Raw genomic sequence first — 12904 nt, forward strand, 5'->3', positions numbered from 1 at the left:
GGGACCTGAACCTGTTCAGCCTCCACAAGAGAAGGCTGAGGGGGGATCTAGTGGCCTGTTACAAACTAGTCAGGGGGGATCAGCAGGCATTCGGGGAGTCTCTGTTCCCCCGAGCACTGCCAGGAGTGACTAGAAATAATGGTCACAAGCTGGCAGAGGGTAGATTTAGACTAGACTTCAGGAGGCGCTACTTCACTGTCAGGGCACCTAGGATCTGAAACCAACTTCCAAGAGAAGTGGTGCTCACTCCTACCCTGGGGGTCTTTAAGACAAGGCTAGACAATCACTTTGCTGGGGTCGTTTGACCCCAGTACTTTTTCCTGACAAGGCAGGGGGTCGGACTTGATGATCTGATGTCCCTTGATGATCTCATGTCCCTTCCGACCCTACCAACTATGAAACCATAACCAAGCTTATATTTGGTGTTTGGCTTCACAAAATTTGACTGTGGGGACCCACATATCATGGTGTGAGTTAATGACAAAGCCACACCTCTCAATTATCTGTCATGTCAAGGGACAAATTGAGGTCCAAAGTTTCCTACATTCTACACAAATTTGGTATCTCCACACCTGTATTTCTGGCATGTGCTGGCAGAGCAGCTAACGCATCTTGCTATGGCTCCAGAGGTTGCTCATGAGTCATGCTGAAGGCTGCTCTCAAACTCACCTCACTGTAAGAGGGTACTAATTCTGTAAGACTGAAGAGTCAAAGCCAGCTGGATGTGATGCTATCCCCATCACTCCTGTTTGTGCAATGGCTAAAGAAACTGTCATATCTTATCTGCACTACCCTGATATGCCACCTAGGCTTGGGTCAACTTTTGACACTTTTAACGTTGAAAAATGTCTATCTCAATTAAGATTCATGTCGGTGAGGTACTAGAGCCATTCGCACTGAAGGAAGAAAATCCACAGCATGTCAAGTTTCCTGTGAAAACGGCATTTTCATGTTCCTTATTTGGGGGTCACCCAATGCGGATAGACTTTAGCAGGATGAGAGGGTTCTGTAAATCTGAGAATGAAACAAGGCTTTCCTAATTTACAAGCCAGAGCCCTACACAGATCCCTTATCTCTGCTATTGAGATGCTGGTGTGTGAGAGAAGCCTGATTTATGCTTTGGAGTTTGCTACTGAGAGTCACAGAGGCAGACAGTGCTGCTGCTAGTAGAGGACTGAGTGGGAACTAACAATGTCTGACCTTTTCTGAAAATCAAAAAGAGGTGCAGCATAAGAGAGAAAACTGAGGAAGCAGAGTGTTATACAAAGACGATGGCATAGTTTAGAATTTGACCACATGTACTCCAGGGTAGTGCAGGCCTTTAAATTGTGAACCCTGCCTATAGTTGATCCATTATCACAAATTTACTATATACTAAAAGCTACTTCATAGCAAGCACCAATACATTATATTGCCTGTGACAGCATCCACCCCCGTAATATTGTATATTGCTTGGACATTGCTTGACAACTTGCCTAAAAGCAACAGATTGAGAAACACAGAGGAAAAGGAGAAAACCTAAGGTTATGTATCTTGGACTATGGAAACGCCTTGTGTGTAAGCTAAATTAGCATAGCCAAACTCATCCAAAGGAGGGGCCCTGATTAGAGAGAGAAGATTTAGTTCTGGGACCTAATGCGTGATCCCACCATCCCGCCACCTGCCATGCACGTGTAGCATGCAGAAGGTGAGACTGTGTGGCTTGCGCATTAGATCCCATTGCACTTTTACCTGAATGTGTAGAGGGGACCTCTGAGATCACATTGCTTTGGAAATCTTAGGACTGGAGATCAAGGGAGGTAGGGAAATTCCATCATAATTTTTCCATTTAAACTTGTTTCAACCCCTTCCCCCCTGCCCCCCCCAATTTTCACAGTCAAATTATAGAAGTGTCAACATCCAGTCTTGCCAGGTTACAAATGATAAAACCTTCCTTTCCCTTTTCCCCTTTTTTTTTGGGGGGGGGGGCTTGGAGGGGTTCTATTGAAAAAAGGGAGGGGGGAATCAGCAAAAATATTGAGTTTCTGTCAATTTTTTTCCTTTTAAAATTTTTATGGGAAATTCCTTCTATTTATCAATCTGCTCTAAGGAAGCAAGATTTGCCTGACAATGGAGAAGTTTTAAAATCTTATGCATAATGCTGCTCTGATGTAGTAATTTTCCACATATTGTTAATTGTGCCCAAGTTTGGTAGGCAAGCTGCTGATACACCAGCAACCTAGAATGTTCTCTTCTCAGTTTTTCCTACTTGAACCACTTGGCAAGATAGGTCTTTGCTTCCCTCACTCCCATGTATGGAGGTGTATAAGATGTGTGGAAGTATATGAAGAACCTGCAGGGGCCTGAGGCCCTCAAAAGAATGGATCTCTGAAAAACCGTGTGTATCTTGGAGAATCTTCAGAGGGACAAGCTATCCACAGACCATCTCTTTCTGTGGTGTTTTGGGGTCCCCAAAAGATTGCTGGACTCAGTGCCTCTTATTGAAAGGGTTGTAAGTTCCACAGCATGGAGGTTAAAAAGACCTAAGTTAGATTTAGGGTACCCACTACAGTCCTGTTCAGTGGAGTGCTTTGAGTTTAGTAGGAGGGAGACAGATCTCTGTCTTGGTTCCAGCTCCACAGTGTTCTCTGTAAGCTGCATGTGATGATGATTTCAGTTGGCAAAAGCAAGCAAACCCAGGGTTAACATGTGGGGAAAAGCCGCCCGGCAGAATTGAGCTGTGTGAAAAAGTGAGTTATGTGTTTGAAAGGGACAAGACCAAGCAATTGTTTTATGGCATAAGTTCCTCCTACTTCTCCTGTAGACTTCACCCAGAAATGTCCTATGTGCAACGATCTTGCAGTAGCTGAATGTCTAGTCTGCACTGCTGAAGAGGAGATCTAATTCCAGCATCCCTCCTATATAACCTCACTAAGAAGCTGCCTTGTGCAGCTCACTGATAAGAACACAACAAAACTGCAATTGTTTCACTCCAGCACTAGAAGCAGAAACATGTCCCTTTGTCAGGTATGCTTACACTGTGTAACAGCAATGGCAGATGTTTGCATTGAAAATGCTTAGTGCTGCTCCTAAATCCCTCAGCTCAAAAGTATCTTAAATAAAATATGTTGACTTCTCTCCTTGACTTGCACTGATTTGCAGAAACAATTTAAGGTCGTCTGGAGTAGATGCCCACCTACTCTTTCATTGGGTGCTTAGATGTCTACATACCCTAAATCAGGGCAGTCTAACTTCTGGGGAGGTAGGCAGGGGGTGGTAGTGAATGCAATGCAGGCTGCCAACCCGTAAGCTAGGGCTGCAAGCTGCAATGGTCAGCTGCCCTCCAGCTCCAGCCCCTGTCACCACATGCAGTCAGATCCTTTCTCACCTGCTGTACACATACCTCAGATCCTGCTGCCTTGCCCTGACCCCGGCAGTGGATGAATGAACCAGAAGCTGGAGGAGGGAAGGGAGACCAGAAGAAATCCCAGCTGCCACAGCTGCCAAACTAGTGGATAGAATGGTGGCCAAGGGGAGGCAGTGTGTTTGCATATTAGCCCCTTGTGAGTTGGCCAGCCCTACCCTAACCCAGTGATTCTCAACCAAGGTGCTGTGGCTCACAAGGCATTCACAAGATAAAGCCAGAGAGTTCAAAAAGGAATCCATTTTGTCAAAAATATTCTACCCTGCTATAGGCTTTTTGAGTTCTTTGCAAAAGAAAAACTGCTCTATTATTTTTCTGTAGTAAAAAAAATCAAATGAAAACAAAGAGCTGACATTTGCCAAGGGATGCCTTGAGTCTGATAAGCTTGAGAACCACTGATCTAAACTGTTATAACAGAAATGGAGATATATATCAGGTGAAAGTCAGGCCTTTGACCTCTGGGACACTGAAAAAGAGTAGGCTGCATCCAAACAAACAGGGGCATAAGGTTTGTGGAGATGCAAACCTCTTTGTGGCACCACAGACTGCATGCGGTAAACATGAAATGTGCAACCAGGCTGCAGATTTGCAGCACGGCAGCACAATTTGCTATCAGGATTTTCCAGTACCCCTCCCCACCCCCGAAACCAAAGCAGTGCAAAGCACACAAAACAAGTGTGCTCTGGCACAAATGGAGGCCAGGCTGTCCAGAGCAATGCTCTGGCTGGCCGCCACACCTCCATTCTGCCTCTGCTGCTCCAGCATGTGCAACCAGGCCACCAGGTATGACTGCTGGGGCCAGCACAGGTCCTCAGTGATCAGGATGGTGTCAGAGGAGGGGCAAAATGAGGTGCTATGGGTAAGAATGCACAGGGAGTGTGGGCAAAGGGACTTGATAGTGGGCGTTAAGATTTGTGGAGGTGTGCACTAAGGCAATTTGTGCTCCTGCAAGTGCATGCCCCTGCTCATCTGGAGGCGGCCATAGTGTCCTCATTGGCATTTTTCACTGAGTCACTCAGGATACCGGCTTTCTTTAGCACTAGTTGTATCCTCTTCACATTTCAGGTAAAAATCTCAACCTTTCAGGTATCCCCTAGCAACTACTTGCAGGAACCAGAAGAGCCTCTCCTCAAGTTTTTGTGCCATGCACTGCCTTCTCCTTTGGAATCTCCTCTCCACCTCCCTGAATCCAGTGATGAGCCTGATTTTTTTCATTACCACTTCTGCTGTTCTACCCAGAATGCTTTTTCAAGGAAACAAGTTTATTCCAATTTAGAAGCCAGATTGGGAGTCAAACAGTACTCCCTGTTGATTCAATTCTGTCTTCCCTGTGACTCTCCACCTCTACAGCATTGATGGTTCTCTTAGCCATGAGCCTTCTTTCTTTTCCATCTGTGAATAGACTCATCGTAATGTGGGCAGGCCCTTCTCCCAGGGATATCTCCACTAAATCTTGTAAGCTTTCACATCCTTCCCTTATCAATCACAGGCCTCTACCCTTGGATCTCCCCATGACACAGTTCTCCAGTAGGGGTATGTGAAATGGGCCCTATTCAATTTGGATTTAACTTGAATAGGGGACAGTGATTCAATTCATTGATTCGGAGCACTGCCCCAATTTAATTCAGCCAAATGTGAATCTGAAGATTTTATGCTGATTCAAAGAATCAGCGATTCAGCCACGGACACAGCTTTAAATGTTTTTTCTACATACCTTGAGGTATCAGGCACAGCTCCTAAATGCTGAGTTGGTGGGGTGGATGAAGCATGCCCCCGCAGACCCAGAAGACACCAGTCACTGAGCCCCATGTGCCTTCCTCCCCCCAGCTTTTGTGGGACATTCCATGCGCCCCAGCATTACAGCATTCACAAGCCCCCTGGTACCTTGATGTACGTAGAAGAAATATTTAAAGCTGTGTCTATGTCTGAATCGCCGAATCTTTCAAAATCTCTCTGAATCGATTTGGAAGGTTCCAATTCGAGTCAGAGAGATTAAAGGGTCTCCTGATTTGATTCAGATTCAGAGATTTGGCTGCCAAATCAGGTCAAATCTCCACCAAATTGAATCAGGGACCAAAGCGTCGCACAACCCTACTCTCCAGGTCTCTGCCTGAACAGAATTTTGCTCTCTTACTATCTATGAAAGAAGCTTGACCTCTTGGCTTCTTGGCTTAAACCACTGCTCCCGTGCAGTTCCCAATCCTCCTCCATGTTTATAAATCACCATTAATGGACTTTTACCCTAACCAACTGCTTTCCCTCCAATTAATTTAGATCAAAACTATAGTTCGGGTTTTGTATGCATATAACTCTGTGTTTGAGAATAGAGGAAAAAGCCCTGCATCGGAACTCTTTATCATCTCAGGAGGGAATGAAGGGCATGTTCTCTTTACCAAGATTCTGCTGTGCTACTTATGTCAAAGGGGGCTGAACAAGTGAGGATGAGTATATGGTCATGGCTGAACTGGCCCAGTGTGGAAAAAAGGTGCTTCTGAGGGAAAGATATCAGAGAAGCTGCAACTATATGAGTACCTCAAATAAATCTGAGCTGAATCATTCAGAATCCTCTCTGTGCTCCTGTGAGCACCACACTCTTCTGCTTCACACTCAACTTCAGATTAAAAGCTGGATATGCCCCGAAGTAACCATGGTCTTTGAGACTCAGGACTATAGATGCAAAAAAAAAATTTTTTACTTTAATTGCGCCGTTGAGAGTATACATTAAAAATAATCCAACAGTGCCCTCTAATGCCTAGAAATCAGACACTGTCCCAGTAACATCCATGGGTGTGTCCAGACAAGTGTGGTCATGTGGTATGTGGCAATGAAAACATGTTTGCAGTGCCATATACCTCACAGTCCAGTGTTCTCTGTGCTGCAAGTGATATCCAGCGGTCAAAACAAAAAAAAACCCACAGAAAAAACCCCAAAGCAACTCATGTTCAGCCAGTGTGTACTGCTGAAAAGCAGAGCCAGGCTGCCCAGAGCTGCACTCCACTGCCAGCCATGCTCTGCACAGTAGAATCACCATGGCTGCATCCCTGGGAGGCCTCCAGCACCCCAAGTAAGGATGCTGGGGCCATCCCAGTGCTGGTCACAGCCTCCTCTACCCCACCAAAGGCAACTTGCTCCCTGCCAAAGCACATGTGGCATGGGCATTCCCTGGGGACAAGTAGCAGCGGTGCAAGGTGCGCCACTGCTACTTGTTCCTGGGGAACCAAATGTCCATGTATATTTGTGGATATGCCCTATTTGGGTAATAGCTTGTTTCCTATAAATTAAGCTTATCATTCCTGATCCTGTAACTCTAGCCCTAAAGGGTCTGAGTACAATATAGAGATAAGTATGAGGGAAGAATAGATACAACCAGAGATGTTCCTTTATTTTTATCCTTCAGCAGAGATATTGCAAAGATGCATGGAATCCCTATCACCTATTTTAAAGTGCTTTGGTTGCTATCATTACTCCTCTTTAAAATGGGCCCAGAACAACCTCTGCATGGAAGTCAGCAGGAAGTTTGCAGAGATCAAGACCCTCATTTCATTTGAACTTTTTACACTGGGGAGGAAGAATCCATGAACACAGTCATCATCATCATATGTTTGATAGTGGAAAACTGGTTCCTTTCGTTATCTGTAAAGTAGCAAGCAGCCTTTTAAGATGAATACCTTTTGTTGTTGTTTATCAGTCCTTGTTGGGATGCATAAGTTTGGTGGAGTGGAGGGAGGGACTAGGAAAAATTATGTGCTTAAATATTTAAAACGTAATCTATTCCATAAACTAATCTGGAATGTATATTATAGCACATCATTTACTATGCAATTTATGCTAACATTAACATACAAAGTGTAATCTTTAACATACCACTAATGGGGAAAATGGCAATTGGTTGTTATTGGTACAAGAGGTTGAGATGGCAGGATTTCTTCAGTCATGTCACTGAAGACCACCACTGGTGAGTAAGGATGCTATTGTCTAAGGCACGTGACGATAAACAGTGTATACTACAAAGCATCATCATCATAGATTCCACCAATAGTCAGTATCTGTTGGATCTCTTGTCCCATATCTTTTTGGTGATCTATTTAAATCATACAGAGCAATCATAGCCTGCCTTGGAAAATGGTTCTGAGTGATATGGTGTGAATGCATGCAGGCATGAAGTCTGATTATGTTGATTGGATATTGTCTAATCTCATTTTTATTGTGTACAGCTTTGATCCTGTTTTTGATATGTCTGCATAATACAATGATGATACAGTGGTGGTTTGGAAAGCGTTGTGATTTAAACAATTACTTCCCCCTCCCTGCCCCCTTCTCCCCCCACCAAGCTGAATAGAACAAGGAGGCAAAAATGTGTATGGGATGTACAGGAGTGACAGATTTTTCATACTCCTTCCAACACCATCTCAATGTCTGTTAGTGACCTCTGATTCAGTAAACAATACACTTTTTTATTTTTGAAGAGAGCTTTAGGAAACTTTGAGTTGGTTTTACATAATTTAGCTAAGCGCAGCAAAGCTACTTGTTATATACCTTATACAAAAATGAGCCAGTTGGAGGAATAAGTTTGCTTTGCAATGATTTATTTAAATCTCTCTCTGTATATCACAGAATGGAATTCTCTTAATAAGTGGGAAAGAATCAGTGCACCCCTAACAGTGTAACCTGGATAAAAACTACCACACATATTAAATGGGACCCAGCTGGTGTATATTGTTTATGTAAAACCTCTCATTTCTGAGTGCTTCCAGTATAGGAGATGAGATAGACAAAAGCTATCTGGGGAAAAAAAAATAAAAACAGGATAAGAATTTAAACTTATCAGAATCTGTGTTGATAATATATAGTAGTATAGAGTGTTATCCTACATTCCTTGTGTACTCAGTATTCCTCCTGAAACCAATGTTTGAGTGAGTATAAATGGCAGAAATGACTCAGAGTGAATGTTCCTGTCATTGTCACAATGAGGCCACATGAACAATTTTAGAAAAACAAAAAAGATAGGGGTATTGACTTAGTTAATGAAAGTGAACCACTTTAAATTCCCTGCATCCTTTCTGAACTGAAAATGGGTTGGCACATTTGCAGTCAATGCCTTTCTCCAAACAACATGCCAGAACACTCCAGCAGACACTCTCTATGATCAGGAGACATTTCAAAACACCTGTTCTTCACTTGGACCCTATTGTGCTTCATAATAACTTTTGAATACAGGTTAAATAAATCTTTCATTTTTATTACATTTTTAAAAAATCTTGGGAGACAGAGGGTGAAGGTTTAAGTGTGAGATTGGTGGACAATGGAGTAATAAAACCTAAAGTATTTAACTGGCTTTGTACACATATGGATTTTTGCTCTTAAGTCAAATATTAAGTTAAAATCCAACCATGAAACTAGGCAATGTGAAAAATGTACCTTAAATGCTTTGTGTCTGGTACTAGGAGTAATCAGAATTTAATATGCTATGGCCAATTCTGAAATAGTAGAAATTTAAAATAAATTTTCTTTTTAAAATAGAACCCATTATATCCTACTTTGACAATTAACAATCTTTTTGTAAGATTCATGTTTATTCCAAACATGCTTTAATATGAACATATTTTATCTTAGTAGAATTGCACAGGTGCGATGCCAGATTAATCTGTAACACAAATTAGGGCAATTTTTAAAAAATAAATCCCACCAAGCAGGAAATAATCATGGTAAAATTATCTGTTCACTTTTGTGGTCTTGAGATTTACTGGAAAAAGAGCTCGTTCTCTGCCATTCTCATTCTTAAGTACCCTAGCATAAAATAGTACATATCAACTGGTCTCCATGTCTGAAACTGTGAAATGAGCCCTTTGCCTTTTTTTTTTTTTTTTTTTTGAAGTAAGGGATGTCCTGAGCCACATTTCTGACTAGGGTTCTCAACTAGTCTTTTGGTGCTGTGTTTCAAAAGAACCTAAGGGAATTAGATTCCCAAACACCACTGACTTTCCATGAAAGTTAGACGTTTGGCTGCCTTAACTGCCCTTGAAAATCTCAGCATAAGTACTGCACAAGCACTCAGTTGTGCATCCAGACAGGCACTTGCACTCACTAATGCAATAACTATGACTATCAGATGCCTGCATACAAGTGCCAATTAATAATTAATGGTAAGATACTTTTGCAGATTTTGCTCTGTTGGTCCTATCTTGACATTGGTATATGTTCAGGATATTCTGTTGAAGCCAGTAACTGTTCTACAAAGCAGAAGAAGGCAGGATGCTATATCCAGTGGTAAAAAACTGAGGCTGAGTATGGTAGGCAGAGAAGAATGCCCTTGGTTTTGGCTAGTTGTGATATTAATAAGCACAGCATGCTGTGATAATCTGATGCTGAACTATGACTTAGAACAGGGGTGGGCAAAATGCAGCCTGCAGGCCAGATCCAGCCTGCCAGCTGATTGGATCCAGCTCGCAGGCAGGCACCCACCAATTGACTGTATCCGGCCCTACCTGCGACTGCCTGTGCTGTGCTCTGCCTGTGGCTGAGTCCCACCCGAGGCAGAGTATGCTGTGCTCCCAGCCTTCCCCACCAGCAGGTACAGGTTCTGAGCAGGACTTCTGCTGCTGCCGCATCCCAGGGAACTGCTGGGCTACCCCAGCCTCCAGCAACTCAGGAAAGGGCAGGAAAACAGCTGCCACCAGGGGCAGTAACAGAAGCCTGTGCTAGAGGGGACAGGGAGCTGAGACTGGCATCACAAGTTCATTTAGTCTCTGTCCCACACCTGCCCGGTGGGCTGCAGGCAAACATGCTCTGGCTCCTGCTGCTGTTGCTTCTCTCACTTGCCTGCCTAGCAGGGCTGCACCATGTACACCCTGGCTTCTGCTGCTGCTCCCCGCTCCTGTCTGTCCCTGCCTGTCCTGCAGGGCTTTGTGAGTGACCAAGCTGCTTCACACCCCCTGACCCTGCCCCCCACTCCCCTCAATGCTTCCATTCCCTACCTGCTTCCCCATCAACACATCCCACACCTCAACTACATACCCACCCCACATCCCCTACACACATCCCACACCCACGCATATACCCACATCCCACACATACACCTACACCTCCCCACACATGCACCCACACCCCCTCACACACTTTAACCCCTCATCATACCCACACACATATCCAACAATCCCACACACCCCACACAAATCCACGTGATACCCCAAACACACCCCACCCACACACATCCAGAAGTCCTACACATCCCATACCTCAGCCACACCCACATCCCCCCACACATTCTACATGCACACATACCCCACTCCCCCCACACGCACACCCCTCCTACAACCCCACATACAGCACCTGCACCATACCCACACTCTACACATCCTCCCAACCACATACTACCCCAACCACACCCCTCCCCTACCCCTCCACACACAATATACAAACAAACTGTCCCCTGCCCCCAAAGGAGTACTTCCTGGGCAAGGGGAAAGACTCCCAGTGGCAACGGTCAGGGGCCAGGACTTCTGGTCACAAAATGGTGACCAGGGGACAGGGCACATGCCAAGGGGTGGAGCTATCCTTGCAACCCTCGATGTCTCACCAAAACTCATTAAGCAACCCTCCACCTGAAATAATTGCCCACCCCTGATTTAGAATCATAGAAAAATGTGGCTAGAAGGGACCTCTGGAGGTCATCTACTTCAACACCCTGCCTGCAGGATCATCCCTGTCCAAGCCATCCCATACAAATATTTACCTAACCTATTACTAAAAACTAAGTCAGTCCTGTCACACCTGTTAGGTGCCTATTAGGGGGCACAGCACCCTAAACCTGCCATGAGAAAATCATAGGGACAGTGGTAGGCAGTATCCTGCTGCTGCAAGGATTGTTAAAATGTACTACAGAAATCCAAGGTGGGGGAGGCATGTCTCCCACTTTAGAGGAAGGCAGTCTCCCTCAGAGTCTGTAGCAGTACTGTTCAAAACTTTGCTCAACCTTCCTGGACCCTTACGGCAGCCAACAAAACCCAGAAACACAAGAAATACCCATAGCATAGCACAGGCATAACTACTTCTAGATCACCCCTTAACAATAATTATTCAATCTTTTCTTGAACAATAATTATTCAATCTCAATGATGGACAGTCCATAACTTCCATGGCCAGTCTGTTCCACTGCCTCACTCTTCTAAACAGTGAAGACATTTTTCCTGGCACCCAATCTAAGCCTACTTTGCTGCAACCTCAAGCTATGTTCATCTCTTCAGCAAAAGAGAAAAGGTGTTCTCCTTCTTCTTGCCTACATCTGTAACTGGGATTGTCATTCTGACAATTACTTTATGATGGGGGTGTTCTTTGAAATTTCTTTATGTAAATTGTTGGGGGGTTGCTGTAGCAGAAGAGTGATATACTGTATTGTGAAAATATCCTTTTAATATTTTAGACATATAATGGTCAAAGTGAGAATAATGAAGACTATGAAATCCCTCCTATAACTCCTCCTAATCTCCCGGACCCCTCACTTCTTCACTTGGTGGATCATGAAACCGGATATCACTCACTGTGCCACAGCCTCCCTCCAAATAGCCTGATACCAGCATACTCCTATCAAAACATGGACCTTCCAGCCATCATGGTATCAAATATGTTGAGTCAGGATGGACATCTTCTCTCTAGCCAACTACCTACTGTAAGTATTTTTTCTTCTTTCACCTGTTTCCCTGTTTGATTTGATGCATACAATGCACTGTAGGTCATCAACATTGTGATAAGGTAGATTTGAGAAGGATATTCATACATAGACTTTATGAACTGGAGATCAAATTAGTCAGTTAGCTTAGGCCCAAGCTGCTTTGGATTCAATGGGGAATGCATTTCAAAGATATAGATATAGATGGTATGATTGACTCCACTGCAATCATTTGCAAGGCTATGTTCAGCATGACTTTTTATTTTATTTTACTTTAGTTTGTGACTTCCTAGATCCTGTTAATATTCTAGTAGTATTCAAAGGGCTAGTTTTGTATTTTGTACTTGGTGCATAATGTCTTACACATGCATTCTGGATGTGAAGGTTGTGAAGTGCACATGCTTTATTTTTCCTACATACTTTGGTTTGATCACCAGCAATGAAACTCCCAAAAAGACCCCAGGCCACTGCAGTGCCAAAAATCTTTTGAATAATACATGTAACATTAGCTTCATTCCTAATATTGTGTAATGAGAAGGCACATCTCACTGCCCGCTACTTTGGGGGTGTGCTCATTTATTAGGGCTAGAGTCTTGGTAATTCTGTTAATGTGCTGCTTGTGTTACTGGTGTTTCTATACAGAGCTGTATCTCTCCCCCTGCAAGCCCTCACCCCCAATTGAGCTATCTTGCAGGACTCAGTTCAGTGGGGCTGAGTTTCTCCAGTCCCCAAATTAGTCATACACACACACAGATTAATGTGACATGCCTGACCTGGCCGGGTTGATCAGCATGGACAGGCTGACACCCTCATATGCCAAGAATCAGTTCATCAGA

At 43.9% G+C, this 12904-nt stretch overlaps 1 protein-coding gene across 5 annotated transcripts in view; it reads left to right on the top strand.

Moving 5' to 3' along the window:
- The window catches only part of TOX2 (TOX high mobility group box family member 2), a 397146-nt gene that overhangs the window by 203712 nt on the left and 180530 nt on the right, over positions 1–12904 (top strand). For all 5 annotated transcript variants that reach the window (XM_019539708.1, XM_019539704.1, XM_019539707.1 and 2 more), the window contains one exon: positions 11823–12068. In XM_019539708.1, the coding sequence (XP_019395253.1) occupies positions 11823–12068 (246 nt within the window). The remainder of the gene's footprint in view (positions 1–11822; positions 12069–12904) is intronic.

This window comes from Crocodylus porosus, unplaced genomic scaffold (genome assembly GCF_001723895.1).
Source record: "Crocodylus porosus isolate Cpor-Errol unplaced genomic scaffold, CroPor_comp1, whole genome shotgun sequence".
In the NCBI taxonomy this organism is placed as follows: Eukaryota; Metazoa; Chordata; order Crocodylia; family Crocodylidae; genus Crocodylus; species Crocodylus porosus.